General features: G+C 39.0%; 1 protein-coding gene across 3 annotated transcripts in view; it reads left to right on the top strand.

Moving 5' to 3' along the window:
• DNAH6 (dynein axonemal heavy chain 6) overlaps positions 1-15,857 on the top strand; it is a 271,508-nt gene that overhangs the window by 35,839 nt on the left and 219,812 nt on the right. For all 3 annotated transcript variants that reach the window (XM_070379404.1, XM_070379405.1, XM_070379406.1), the window contains exons 6-11: positions 1,274-1,408; positions 1,496-1,616; positions 2,463-2,577; positions 4,630-4,798; positions 7,686-7,802; positions 10,999-11,199. In XM_070379404.1, coding sequence (XP_070235505.1) covers positions 1,274-1,408; positions 1,496-1,616; positions 2,463-2,577; positions 4,630-4,798; positions 7,686-7,802; positions 10,999-11,199 — 858 coding nt within the window. The remainder of the gene's footprint in view (positions 1-1,273; positions 1,409-1,495; positions 1,617-2,462; positions 2,578-4,629; positions 4,799-7,685; positions 7,803-10,998; positions 11,200-15,857) is intronic.

The raw sequence follows: 15,857 nt of genomic DNA on the forward strand, positions 1-15,857 counted from the left end.
TCTCAGATTATATATATATATATATATATATATATATATATATAAATTCCCAAATTCCCACTGTCAAACTCTCACTTTTTGGCAGACCATCAATACCAGTTTTGCTGTCCACCTGGATCCTAGCTATTTATCCCTTTACCAACAGAACTTATATTTTTGGTTCAAGGACTTTTTCTCCACAGTACACTGGACTTTCTTACTTTTGCTACCCAATTTTGATTACAGTCTCGTTTCTACTCCTGTTTTCATATTAATTCATTTAATATCTTATTTCAACTCAGAAACATAGCCTGTAAACTTCTGCTTTTTTTTAATTGAATTATAGTTGATTTACAATATTGTATTTTGTTTCTTTTTATCATGAAAATTCCTCCATGAAATGAATCTTAGGGGCTACATGACTTCCTAGATGTTTTCTCAAATAAATCTCTTCACTGAGGACTCTACTAATTGTAACTTCCTTTTATTTGCACTTAAAATAAATAATTAAAACACTATTTCATGAGGTCTAAATGACTATTGTTTGTCCTGTTTTAGACACTCCTGGAAAGGAGTCCAAGAGTGTGCTGTATATAATACTTAAACCAGCACCACATATAAGTAAATTAAACTTTTAAAAAAGATAATGTATCTGCTCCTCCTCTGATTAGATTAGAAGTGAGCAGGAATGACCTAGAAACAATCTTGGAACATATGCCTTCAAAGTCAACATCCTAGAACCCAGATTTATGATGATGGCATAGCAGAAGATTAAGTTACATTATGTGACATTATTCCACAAATAATCTCCATTGCAAAATAGATTCTTAATAGTGACTGTTACCCACTGAAATTGTAGAGTTAAATTTGTCTTTGTTCTATATCATACCCTCTTAGATCAATAGATAGGCACCTCCATTATCGTGGTGACTGGACATTGTAAAGTCCTCAGGAACACTAAGAATCTTTTACTAGCTGTTAGTCAAACCTAGTGAAATTTAAGATATGGCCCACTCCTCTGTTTCTTGCTCTCAACTTTATAGCTAAAGCATGTGTATTCAAAATGAAAAGAAAGGAATTCAGACAAATTGAAAATGAAAATTCAAAAAATACTTCCAGAACAGAACTTCAGAAGTATCCCTTTTTAATGTATGTTCTTTGTAGTTGTAGCTGAAATTAACATATAGAGCTATTTATTTTTCTTAATTCCCATTCTTGCTTTCCAAATATTTTATACCTTAAAATTTTAGCTTTTTTTTTAACTAAACAATGATAATTTTTTATTTTCATTCAGTATTTGCGACCAGCTCTCCTTAAAATAAATGAATTGTGTTATCAATTGAGTTTTATGGGACTATGTTCTATTGAAAAATATCATACCTACACCCTGCAAGAATTTAAAGCTGCACAAGTTGTACGGGTAGGAGAGGTGAGAAAATTGTCTATCATTTTCAAGAGTTTTCCCCCATTTTTGATACTTTGGTGCCACCAATGATATATATTCATCAATGTCTAGGTGACAGAGCGCCTAGAAGAATTTCGAAACGAAGCAAAAGATGTGGTCAGAAAAGCTTGTCGAGTTGCTCTACGTGCTGCAGGATTTATTCCCGATGACTGTGCACGTGAATCTTCTGAGGGTATGAAAGGGAAAGAATGCCGCTGGACTAGAAGTGGTGGCTTTCTGAAATGTTAACTTGTTTCCTTTCTACTTTTCTTAAGTTTAAACTGCCGTTGTTTAGTTGCTAAGTCATGTCTGACTCTTTTACAACCCCATGGACTGTAGCCCACCAGGCTCCTCTTCCATGGGATTTCCCAAGCAAGAATACTGCAGTGGATTGCCATTTCCTTCTCCAGGTCTTCCCAACCCAGAGATCAAACCCACGTCTCCTGCATTGCAGGCAGATTCTTTACCACTGAGGCACCTGGGAAGCCCTAAGTTTAAAATAATGATCCTATATTTCAGTTATCCCAAACATTGCTTGATAGATTATAAATTCATTGTATATTTTAAAGTGGGGAAAAACATGTAAATACTGAATCTTTCTTGCATTACCCCTGCTTATGTAATGGTATTTCTAAACTGGTTTACAGAACCTTTCTTTCACAAGCATTTTATAGTTGACTCAGGGTCTCTCTGCTTAAATGGATGTCCGACCTATTAGTATAGACAATCTCAGGACGGGCCCCACCTGGCAGGAAGGCTAAAGGAAAATTTTATGCAGGCAGAAAAAAAGAGTAAAAGTGTTCCTAAAAATCAGATCCTATTAAAAGGGATGTTAGCAAGCTGTCTAGCATCTTTTGTTGAGTTGAAATCCTTTGATGTGGAATTTGTTTGAATAACTGGGTTATTTCCTGGCGTCTGAAATATCTCATGAACCAAAGCATTTTGTAAGTTTTGAATTTTACTTGTCTCTTAATCCATATTGAAAGAAATGGAATTTTTACAGAAAGATTCTTGTTACTGCCTCTTCTGTTGTTCATAGGTCATTTTAAAATGCCGGAAAGCGGAAGTTTCATTGAGTTGCCTACAGGAGACGCTGAGAAAATGACCTACACAGAGCAGGCCAGCAAAAGGCATCACTGCATGAGGCTGACATGGTAAATGGTTATTCTTTCTTTCAAGAAAAACTAGAGCTTCCATCCTTCTCAGGTTTCATTAAAAGTCAAAGCCTTCGGGACTTCCCTAGTGATCCAATGGTTAAGACTCCACACTCCCAATACAAAGGGTGAGGGTTTGATCTCTGGTTGGAGAACTGAGATCCCACATGCCACACAGCACAGCAAAAAAAAAAAAAAAAAAACTTTTAAAGTTAAAGCCTTCATCACAGGATTTGCTAGTAGTAATGAGGGATTGGGGGACCTGGTCACCTGAATGAAGGCCCCAGAAACCCACCCCTCCAGCTGCCACCCAGCAAAACATCCAAAGAGAGTGGTGGGTATGTCCAAGGGCCAAGAACTCCTCGTTGATCTCTAAGGTTTTGTTTCCCTCTGGCCCAGTCAGGAGTATCAGGCAGGTGATAGTAATAAGCCAGGCACATAGAGATTTGGAGTCTTCTCCAGTGGATCTGACAGTAAAGAATCTGCCTGTAATACAGGAGACTCGGGTTCAATACCTGGGTTGGAAAGATACCCTGGAGAAAGAAGTGGTAATCCACTGCAGTATTCCTGCCTGGAGAATTCCATGGACAGAGGAGCCTGACGGGCTACAGTCTATAGGTCACAAAGATTTGGACACAACTGAGCGACTGACACTTTGACTTTCCAGTGATCTGGAGGGCCTGCTCCACCTGTCTTGATCCCTAAAGAATTACAGGCAGCTGTACGGCCACACCAAGTTCACCGCCTTTCTGAGTCAGGTTTTGTCACCAGGAGACCAGGGAAGAAAGTCTGCCTTCCAGACTTCACCAGGACCTTCCACCTGCTTGAAGTGAAGTGAAAGTGAAAGTCGCTCAGTCATGTCCGACTCTTTGCGACCCCATGGTCTCCTGCACTGCGGGTGGATTCTGTACCAGCTGAACCACAAGGGAAGCCCAAGAACACTGGAGTGGGTAGCCTATCCCTTCTCCAGCAGATCTTCCCAACCCAGGAATCAAACCAAGGTCTTCTGCATTGCAGGCAGATGGATTCTTTACCAACTGAGCTATGATCCACCTGCTTACCCAGCTGGATTCTGCATCATTCTAAAACCTCATCACTGCAAGTAACCCTTGCAAACAAAATAATCAAATATTACCTGAAGTGTATGTGGCACTATAAAACACTGATGACTGTTACTCTGTGCTCACTAACTTGGTCCAACTTTTATAGCTATTTGATTAACCTTAATTGTGTCCCAGTCCTGGTGGCTGAGATGGTAAAGAAACTGCCTGCAATGCAGGAGACCCAGGTTTGATCCCTGGGTCAGGAAGATCCCCTGGAGAAGGCAATGGCTACCCACTGCAGTATTCTTGCCTGGAGAATTCCCTGACCAAAGGAGCCTGGTGGGCTACAGTCCATGGAGTTGCAAAGAGTCGGACACAACTGAGCGACTAACACTTAAATGTGAGATAATCGAATAATAATGCTTGTATTGCAACAGAAAGCAGTGAAGCAGTCCCTGAGGCTATTATCATAGGCTAGAGGCACCTTAGGCTCCCCTTAAGCAGAATAAAAAGTTATTCCTAGTGCCTTGCTGACTCAGTTTGCATTCTAAGCACTCAAGTAGGGAAGCATTAAATTTTCATCTTTGGGTTAGCAGTTGCTGTCCAGCAACAATTACTGAATAGCAAAGATTTCATTACCATTAGAGTGTAAGTCACAGATGTGTATTTACTAATTTCTTCTTTAAAGCATTTTAAAAAAAACCTCTTATGGCCCCTTTGGCTAGATGAGCTATGTGCTTTTTTTCATAACTATATTGCTCACTAAATATCCTACGGAATGGCTAGAACGTCTAGCTAAATTGATGCTATATATTTGAGTATATTTGTGTTTTAGAGTGAAGAATGTCTAAGACAACTCTTCTAGACAGTAAATCCCTGATTATCACAATATAAATAGAAAGTCAAAGAGAAATTATATTTTAAAATTTAAATACTCGCTTTAGAGTCACTTTCAAAAATATGTAGTGAGTATAGAAAACTGAAGCTGTGTTTTTTTTCCCTTTTCAAGTTTTATTCGTCTAAATGACTATCTAATTGAGAATACAATGCATGTCCTAACAGTAAATTCTGCTAGCTCTCTTTTGAATTACCTCACTGACAAATTAAAACGAACACCTTCAGCAGATATCATTCAGAAATGGATTACAGAAGAGAAACCTGAAGTCACTGATAAAAAGGTAAATTCAGATACAATTAAAAAAATTCACTGGGCAACATTCATTGAGAAGTGCTTGCTGTGCTCTATGAATTATGCTATATCTTGTGTACTGGAAAAAGTAGAAGAAATGCTTAGAGGGTTTCACAGTATAAACAGTCTACTATGCACATATGGAATGGAAGAATGAAAACCAGCATATCAGCAAGTATCTAATAGCAGAGAAAACATCCACTGTGCTGAATATTGCAGTCACTCTCACAGGCATTTGCTAAAGGTTCCTCATGTGTTCACTCCATAAATATTCCTTAAGTATTTACTGTGTACCAACCCCTATGCTCAGTGTTGGGTACAGAGTGATGAAAAGCATAGACAGAATACTTGCCCCCAAGAAGCTTATAGTTCAGGGGTCATTGTGAGCATGAACTGGCAGAGAAGCAGATAAAGTGGTATAAATGAAAGAGATAAACAATGGTTTTAGAGCCAAGAAGAAGACACTCATGGGAGCAAACCTTGGTGCTTTCAGTGCATAACCCCTTGGGAGGATGTTGATCTTAGAAACAGAGTAATTTGAGATGTTTGAGATTAAATAGTACAAATGAATAGTAGCAATGCATTCTAGAGAGAAGGCATGTTATCTGTTATCCCAATAAACTTTCCCCTAGTCGATCCTGGATTATGGCGCCATCAGTTCAGTTCAGTTGCTCTGTTGTGTCTGACTCTTTGTGACCCCTTGAACTGCAGCATGCCAGGCTTCCCTGTCCATCACCAACCCATGGAGCTTACTCAAACTCATGTCCATTGAGTCGGTGATGCCATCCAACATTTTATCCTCTGTCGTCCCCTTCTCCTCCTGCCTTCAATCTTTCCCAGCATCAGGTCTTTTCCAATGAGTCAGTTCTTTGTATCAGGTGGCCAAAGTATTGGAGCTTCAGCTTCAGCATTAGTCTTTCCAATGAATATTCAGGACTGATTTCCTTTAGAATTGACTGGTTTGATCTCCTTGCAGCCCAAGGGACTCTCAAGAGTCTTCTCCAACACCACAGTTCAAAAGCATCAAGCATCAATTCTTTGGCGTTCAGCTTTCTTTATGGTCCAACTCTCACAGCCAGTATGAAAAGGCAAAAAGATATGAAATATTTTAGGTGCCATACCAGGTACCTAAAAATACAGCAAAACATGTTTATCTGGTTTCATCAAGCTTCCTACCTCCATATCTCTATATATCCCCAGGAAACCAACTAAGCAGTTTCAAGGGCTGGTGCTCTTTGTAATAGTTTTCATTTTCTCTAAAAGTTCAGTTTTAATTGCATATGCCTTTTCATTACTTTCCTCCCTTGTTCTTAGTTCCTTTTTTTCTCAATACTATCGCATTTTGAAAGTAACATTTATCTTTCTAATTATAAAAGTAATATATGCTAAGTGCAGAAAATTTGAAAAACACAGAAATACACAAAGAAAAGCATTCTCTACTATACCAAGACATCTATTTCCAAGGGTGAAAAGACAATCATACTTTACTTACGGCTTTATCAGCTGCTTTTTCTACTTTGCAATATATTATGAAAAATCTCCCAAGTCAATTTGTATTTTTTTCTATATAACATTCTCACATAGAAATGTATTATACAATCTTGTAAATAGTTTTCTATTGTTGATCACTTTTCCACTACTCTAAAAATGCTGCAAAGAACATCTTTGTTTATACATTTTCCATACATCTCTGATTTTTTTCCCCTTAGAAGAAATGTCTAGATCTGGAACTGTTGGGTCAAAAATATGTTCACTCACTAAGACTTTTGGAATTGATTCATAAATTCCCAGAAATTTTTGTGTCCGTTTACAACCTTTCTAGCAATGTTCAAGAATGAACTTTTGCTCATGTGAAATCTAGATGTTAGTATTCATTTCAGTCTTTGTCTATCTGATGGATGTAAAGTAGAGTTCAGTTCAGTTGAGTTGACTACTTTAAAATGTTATGTTCTTTAACTACCACCCCTGTACAGGACAGGGGGATAGGTGTTGTGACGAGAAAAACCTGGGTGTCTATTCTGGTCTGCCACTTATGAAGCAGTGTGTCCTGAATGAAATGTTTTACCTTCTCCAGATCCTACTTTCTCATGGGAGTAATAATGATACCTACTAAGACCCACTACATATGGTTGGTATAGAATTTACATGAATACTCAACTCTGTCTGGCAATCAGTAAATACTCGATAAATGTTACTGAATAAAGTATCAAGAGAAAGAGAAAGAGGAGGATGTTGACTGGCATTTCCTTTAAAAATTTTCAAATTATGATCTTGGCCCATTTTTCTATTTAAGTATATTTCTGTTTACTGTCAGTGATCATGTTATTAGTATATATTCCTTTTGACTATTTCAAGTTATTTCTATTTAAATATAATCAACCTTCCATCTGCTATATCCGTTACTGATACATTTTTCCAGTTTGTCATTTGCCTTTCCACTTTGTTGATAGTTTTTTTACAAGAAGAAAAGTTTTACATAATTGCTTAATCTTTCCATATTTGCCTTTATATTTTAATTTCTTTGAAAGACATGCCAACGTTATAAAATCAGCTAATTGTATGAGTTTATGGGCCTTCTGTAATACAGAGAGTTTTTTATTTTAGACTTTGATACTTAATATCTTTATGGCCTCCTTGGTGGCTCAGCAGCGAAGAATCCAACTGCCAATCCAGGAGACTTGGGTTTGATCCCTGAGTCAGGAAGATCCCCTGGAGAAGGGAATGGCAACCCACTCCAGTATTCTTGCCTGGAGAATTCCATGGACAGAGGAGCCTGGCAGGCTACAGTCATTGGGGTCGCAAAGAGTCAGGCACAACTTAATGACTAACCAACAACAACTTATATCTTTATAACACTGCACATGTGCTCATTGCAGGGGGCCCCTGTGTTGGAGAAGCAGGAAGAAGATGAGTCTCTCGTTCCGATGTTTCTCACAGAACTGATTTTGACAGTCCAGTCACTGCTCTTTGAGCCTTCTTTGGAAGATTTTCTGGTATGTGTCTCCTCCCTTAACATCTGTGTATAAATAATGTCTTAGAAAATGAAGCAGTTGTTCTACTGTTAAATGATTAGCAGGTTCACTACTGTCACTTCTCCAAAGGGATCGTAAGAAAAAGAGCATTGGTTCTGTGCACAGCGTGGCTTCTACATAAAAGGTATCTGAAAGTTTAGCACGTTTTCTTTCATTTGAGACAGATTAGGGGCTTGATGGGGTATACTATCAGAAGAATATAGTCTGTATATGAATTTAGAGGACTTCCCTGGTGGCTCAGATGTTAAAGCATCTGCCTACAATACGGAAGACCTGGGTTAGACCCCTGGGTCGGGCAGATCCACTTCCAGTTTCTCTCAAGTTGTTGTGAAAATTCATCTCTAAGTAGCTATCGGACTGAAGTCCCTGGTTTCCTGAGGGAAGTCAGCTGAGATCCATCCAGTTACATATGTCTGTCTGCTTCTTCAAGACCAGCTGGAGAATGTCCTTTGAGAAGGGTCCAATCTCTCTTTTAAGAACTTTCACTTGATTCAATCAGGTCTACCATGGATCATCACATTCTTTCTTTTTAAAATATGTCTATTTATTTGTGTATGGATTTTTGATTGCGCTGGGTCTTCGTTACTGCATGCAGGCTTTCTCTAGTTGTGGTGGGCAGAGGCTACACTCTAATTGTGGTATGTTTGCTTCCCGTTACCGTGGCTTCTCTTGTTGCAGAGCACAGGCTTTAGGGCTTCCGGGCTTCAATAGTTGCAGCACGCAGGTTCCATGGTTGCAGCACATGGGCGTAGTTGCCTCATAACATGTAGAATCTTCTCAGACCAGGAATCCAACCAGTATCCCCTGCATTGGCAGGCAGATTCTTAACCACTGGACGATGAGGGAAGTCCCATCACATTCTTGATTAACTCACAGGCAATTATGTCTGCAAAGTCCCTTTGTCTTTCCCTATGATGTAACCTCATCATGACTATGGCATCCATCATGTTCACAGATACTGCCCATACCCAAGAGAAGGAGATTATACAGGGCATGTAAACCAGGCAGGGTGGATTCTGGAAGACATTTTAGAGTTCTGCTTTCCTCCTTCAGGTACAAGCACAGATTAATAGACCAATCAGAGACTATATTTTCTGTCTTTAGCTGGTGTACTGTGGTGCAAAAGCACTAGTAATCAGGATCTCTAGATTCTAGTCTTGGCTTTTCAATTAGTAGGCTCTTTGACCTTAGGGAAACCACTTACCTTTCTGAGGCTCAGTACATGCATCTGTAAAATAAGGAGGCAGGTGAGTTTTAAGGTTGCTTCCTCTTCCAACAATTTTTGATTCTGTAATTTATGAGATCATCAGGCTTGTTTAGGATATTTACAAGGATGAGAAGCCTGCTGAGGTCCCTATAGTTGGACTCTCTCTCAGGAGTTCCCAATAAGAGAGGCACTGCATTTTCATGCCCTTTCCAGGCCAGAATATTCATAGTCTTAACATGGAAGACAGAGTACAGGAGATAACACAAGAAAGCTCTCTCCAACTAGCAGCTGTCTATTCTCCTTAAGTGCCAAGGGATAGGCCTTGAAAACCTCAACACTTAATCTTTCCTGTTGAAGGACCCTACTCCCAACATGAGTGTTAGTCAGTCATTCGTATCCAGCTCTTTGCAACCCCATGGACTGGAGCCTGCCAGGCTCCTCTGTCCATAGAATTCTCCAGGCAAGAATACTGGAGTGGATAGCCTTTTTTGGATCTTCCCAACCCAGGGACTGAACCTGGGTCTCCTGCATTACAGATGGATTCTTTACCACCTGAGCCACCAGGGAAGCCCAACAGGAGTATTTTTAATTCCTAGATAAGTTGTAGGCTAAGCATGTTCATATGTTCACACCACACATAAGATTTTGCTTCATGTAGCCCCAAATTAGCCAATGGCAGTATAAACAGGACTATCAATCATGAATTTTTTATTTTTTTCTCACTCTTACTTTGGTCATTAGTCTTAGCATTTCAAACATGCATACACACATAGAGCTTCATCTAAAGGAAAAATCATATACTTAAGTCTTGACATCTGACATTGTTCTTGCTTGGATTAACTATGGTCTCCTACTACTTGATCCAAATACTTGATCCAAAAGATTATGCTGTGAAAGTGCTGCACTCAACCTGCCATGAGATGTTACATATGCATTTTAAAATGGGATTTATACACCAGTTTTATCCTGCTCTCTCTTTTTTTTTATAAGCTTTGTAACATTATATTATAAACTTTTCCCATGTCATTCATTAATCAATCTTTGGAGACACCATTTTGAAAAGGTACCTAATTTTCATTTGTATAAATATACTATAACTTAACCATTCTATTTTTGAACACTAAAGTATTTCTCTAATTAGTTTTTACTATAAGTATTGCTTCAGTGAGTGCCGTTCCACATGAATTATTGTTTACATACCTAATTGTTTTCTAAAGATAGATATCTAGAATGGAAATTACTGCTCAAAGAATATGAACTTTTATTGCTTGCTTGCTAGTCTGCCATGTCTGACTCTGCAACCCCATGGACCATAGCCTGCCAGGTTCCTCTGTCCATGGAATTCTCCAGGCAAGAATACTGGAGTGAGTTGCCATGCCCTTCTCCAAGGGATCTTCCTGACCTAGGGATCAAACTTGTGTCTCTTATGTCTCCTGCATTGGCAGACAGGTTCTTTCCCACTAACACCACCTGGCAAGCCCTGCTTCTGCTGCTGATGCTAAGTCGCTTCAGTCATGTCTGACTCTGTGCAACCCCATAGACGGCAGCCCACCAGGCTCCCCCATCCCTGGGATTCTCCAGGCAAGAACACTGGAGTGGGTTGGCAAACCCTAGCCACCCTTTAAACATTCCCTGATATTCTTAGGCCTGTCTTGGCCTTCTTTCCCTTATGACTTTTCTGGGTTTTGTTCATATTTCAAATGAATATAATATATTCATCTTAATGTGTTGGAATTTTTTGCTTATCAGTTTCTCTCTCAATTAGAAAACATAGTTCCTAAATACAGGGGCTGTGTCTTCTGATTTGTCATATACTTAGAGTCAATGTAGTACTTGGTATGGTTGAATGAATTATTCTTATTTATTTTAGTATTTTAGAAAATTCATAAATTTTTATATATATATGCTTATATGTATTTACATTTTTGTTTGTGCTTTTCTCTCTAACAGGATGGTATTTCAGGTGCAATTAATCATTTCCAAAACACTGTGTTATCAGTTCCTAATCTCGTGCCTGATTCATATTTCGATGCTTTTACCAGCCCTTACATTAACAACAAAATGGAAGAAAAAACTTGTGGGTTTGGTCCAAGCTTATCAGCAGTATTTGATGATGATAAGAATTTTCACACAATTATCTTCCAAATAAAGGTATATTTTCTTTTACTAAAGCCATTTTTACAATACTTTAAATTTTTAATTAACTGAGCAACATATTTTCTTCCTGTCTCATCTTTAAATTGAATGCTACTTAATCTCTAGATGGTTAAGAGATTTTTTTAAAGTCCTAGTATATCAGAGCACTGATGATAGGAAAGAGACATAAAGGCACAAGCTATTCAAGATGGCATAACTTCTAGGGGAGAAAATAAGGTAGATACAGGGTGCTCGGGGCTGGTGCACTGGGATGACCCAGAGGGATGGGATGGGGAGGGAGGAGGGAGGGGAGTTCAGGATAGGGAACACATGTAAACCCGTGGTGGATTCATGTCAATGTATGGCAAAACCAATACAATATTGTAAAGTAATTAGCCTCCAAAAAATTAATTAATTTTTTTTAAAAAAAGGAAGAAGAGGCATTATTTGAATATTGAGTGGTGCAGAAGAAATAAAGCAACTGATGAAAAGTTAAGGTCCTGCTAAACAAAAAAGAACCAAAAAATCAGAATATACCTGACTCCCCACAACCAGATGATAAAATAAAGTAATCTGTACATTGCTACACTTACAATGTAAAATGCCTTTGAATTATAAATCTTATAAATTACTCCAAATCCATGAACTGAATTAATTAAAATATATTAAATACATGAGAAGTTACCATAGGGAAAAATCATAAAAATGAAGATTAAAAAAGCTAATGAATATTCCTTCTCTTCCCCCTCAAAGCCATGAAACAAAAGCTGTACTGTAAACTCAAGTATATAACATCAAACACATATTCAAGCCTGAATATGTGTGAAATAACATACCAAAAATTCAGAATTTAAAATATAAATGGTATTGTTTTAAGACAAAATTATCTCAGAAATGTAGACTAAATTTCATAGTGTCCAAAGGAGAATAAACTGAAACTAAAATTTAAAAGACAGGAAAACAACCAAGAGAATGAAAATAAGCTAGTGTTTCTGCATGTCTTCAGTTGCTCAGTTTTGTACAACTCTTTGCGACCCTATGGACTGTAGCCCACCAGGCTCCTCTGTCTATGGAATGTTCCAGGCAAGAATACTGGAGTGGGTTGCCATTTACTACTCCAGGGGATCTTCCTGACCCAAGGATAGAACCCACATCTCTTGTGTCTTCTTCATTGGCAGGCAGATTCTTTACCACTGTACAAGATATAAGAAAAAAAAATGGTTAGAAAGAAAATAATCAAAATGGAAAACAGGCAAAGAAGAAATAATATACATATAATTAAAGTCTCTGAAGAAGAAAAACAAAACAAGGGGTAGAACAAGCATATAACTATAGTCCAAGAAAAGAAACTGTGAATCTATATACAGAGTACCTTGGAAAATTGACCTAGACCAATTAACTCTGAGATACGTACTCTTGAAACTACTATCTTTCAAAGAAAAAAAAAAATTTCCTCCAGTTCTCAAAGCAAAATAATAACATAACATATGGAACCAGCATCAGGCTTCTCAAAATGACATATAAAGAAAGGTGATGATGGAACAGCACTTTTTAATGAAACTCAAGGGGAAAAAGTGTGATCAAGAATTTTTATCTAGATAAGCCAGTCCTTCAAGTAGCAAGGCCATAGAAAAAGTAGTTTTAGAAAGACAATGTGACCTAGAGAACTTGATGCTGATCTGGAGTTTTTGTGGAACGAAGATGAGTTTCATCCAACCAAGAGATATCTGGTAAAAAGACTGATCTTTCTATTTGTAGATCCACATGTAAGGAGCTTGGAAGTTGCCACTCCATCCTAACAAGTAAAAAGCTGAACACACTGATTGAACAGACTGTTAATGGGTCTGGAAGAGAGGTGAGGGCATAGGGAAAACCACAGCCCTCAAGATTAGAGAGACAGAGTAATATATCCTGGAAGTCATGGTTCTGAGAGCAGAGACTCATGGGCAGAAACCTCAGTAAGAACCAGTGCCAGGACGGGAAAACCAGAACTGTAATTGGTACTTTGCTGGAAGCTCAGTGTGAACAACTCAGAGTAAAACACTCCGGGGACCCAGTTATAGGAGACTCCCACAGTATTATGAAATTTACCTGCAGGAGCTCAACCAGGTTCTCACAGTAAATATTAGAAAAAGATCTCCTCATGCTTCCAGCAGGGAGAGGGGAAAAGGAATCATTTGAAATATATCAGAGCACTCTGTTCTTAACAAGGCCTGCCCTTAGAGGAAATTAGTTATCCAGAGTTTAATTTGCTAGTGTATTGTCAGGTCTTTACTGACCTGAGGGAAGGGAAATATACAACTCCAGCCTACTCTAGCCATCCTGTCTCACCTAAGGAGAGATGGGGGAAAAAAAGCAAGAGACATTTATGATACTTACAGTGCAGAGACACTGGCTCATTAAAAGACTGAGACCTAATCAAAGGATGAAGGTAAAATATATCCCCTTCCCTGACACATATCATCCTCTAACTAAGGACCTATTAACAGCCATTCCTTTTACCAAGTATATCATATCCAGTTATCAAAAAAAGTTACAAGGCATATTAAAAAGGGAAAATATTAGAAGACAGAGCAAGTATCAGACCCAGACATGGCAGGGGTATTGGACATATCAGACCGAGAATTTAAAGCAACTATGATTAAATAATCATACAACTATGATTAATAGTCATTGGAGAAGGAAATGGCAACCCATTCCAGTATTCTTGCCTGGAGAATCCCATGGACAGAGGAGCCTGGCAGGCCATGGTCCATGGGGTCACAAAGAGTCGGACACGACTAAAAAGACTGAGCACGAATGCATGATTAATAGAACAACTATGATTAATAGAATGGGAAAGACTAGAGATCTCTTAAAGAAAGTTAGAGATATCAAGGGAACATTTCATGCAAAGAAGGGCACAATAAAGGACAGACATGGAATGGACCTAACAGAAGCAGAAGATATTAAGAATAGGTGGCAACAATACACAGAAGAACTATACAAAAAAGATCTTCATGACCCAGATAACCACGATGGTATGATCACTCACCTAGAGCCAGACATGCTGGAATGGAAAGTGAAGTGGGCCTTAAGAAACATCACTACAAACAAAGCTAGTGGAGGCGACGGAATTCCAGTTGAGCTCTTTCAAATCCTAAAAGATGATGCTGTGAAAGTGCTGCACTCAATATGCCAGCAAATTTGGAAAACTCAGCAGTGGCCACAGGACTGGAAAAGGTCAGTTTTCATTCCAATCCTAAAGAAAGGCAATGCCAAAGTATGCTAAATGACTGCACAATTGCACTCATCTCACACGCTAGTAAAGTAATGCTCAAAATTCTCCAAGCCAGGCTTCAACAGTATGTGAACCATGAACTTCCAGATGTTCAAGCTAGATTTAGAAAAGACAGAGGAACCAGAGGTCAAATGGCCAACATCCGCTGGATCATCAAAAAAGCAAGAGAGCTCCAGAAAAAAAACATCTATTTCTGCTTTATTGACTATGCCAAAGCCTTTGACTGTGTGGATCACAATAAACTGTGAAAAACTCTGAAAGAGATGGGAATACGAGACCACCTGACCTGCCTTCTGAGAAATCTGTATGCAGGTTAGGAAGCAACAGTTAGAACTGGACATGGAACAACAGACTGGTTCCAAATCAGAAAAGGAGTACATCAAGGCTGTATACTGTCCCCCTGCTTATTTAACTTCTATGCAGAGTGAAGTGAAGTGAAGTCGCTCAGTCGTGTCCGACTCTTTGCAACCCCATGGACTGTAGCCTATCAGGCTCCTCTGTCCATGGGATTTTCCAGGCAAGAGTGCCGGAGTGGATTGCCATTTCCTTCTCCAGGGGATCTTCCCGACCCAGAATTGAACCTGGGTCTCCCACATTGCAGGCAGACCCTTTACCATCTGAGCCACCAGGCAGAGTACATCATGAGAAATACGGTCTGGATGAAGCACAAGCTGGAATCAAGATTTCCAGGGAAAATATCAATAACCTCAAATATGCAGATGACACCACCCTTATGGAAGAAAGCAAAGAAGAACTAAAGAACCTCTTGATGAAAGTGAAAGAGGAGAGTGAAAATATTGGCTTAAAACTCAATATAGAGAAAACTAAGATCATGGCATCTGGTCCCATCACCTCATGGCAAACAGATGGGGAGACAGTGGAAACAGTGAGAGACTTCATTTTGGGGGGCTCCAAAATCACTGCAGATGGTGACTGCAGCCATGAAATTAAAAGACACTTGCTCCTTGGAAGAAAAGCTATGACCAACCTAGACAGCATATTAAAAAGCAGAGACATTACTTTGCCAACAAAGGTCCATCCAGTCAAAGCTGTGGTTTTTCCAGCTAGAGGAGAAGGGGATGACAGAGGATGAGATAATTGGATGGCATCACTGACTGGATGGATGTGAGTTTGAGCAAGCTCCAGAAGTTGGTGATGGACAGGGAATCCTGACATGCTGCAGTCCATGGGGTCACAGAGGGTTGGACATGACTGAGTGAACTGAACTGAACTGATGATTAATATGCTGAGGGCTCTAACGGATAAGACACACAGCATGCAAGAACAAATGGGCAATGTAAGACAAAGAATTCAGAGAGACAAAATATGGAGTAGTGTTCAATATTGTAAAGGCAAATGTAACCACAGAAAACAAGACTTGTGGTCCCATGAG

This window comes from Bos mutus, chromosome 11, assembly GCF_027580195.1.
Source record: "Bos mutus isolate GX-2022 chromosome 11, NWIPB_WYAK_1.1, whole genome shotgun sequence".
In the NCBI taxonomy this organism is placed as follows: Eukaryota; Metazoa; Chordata; class Mammalia; order Artiodactyla; family Bovidae; genus Bos; species Bos mutus.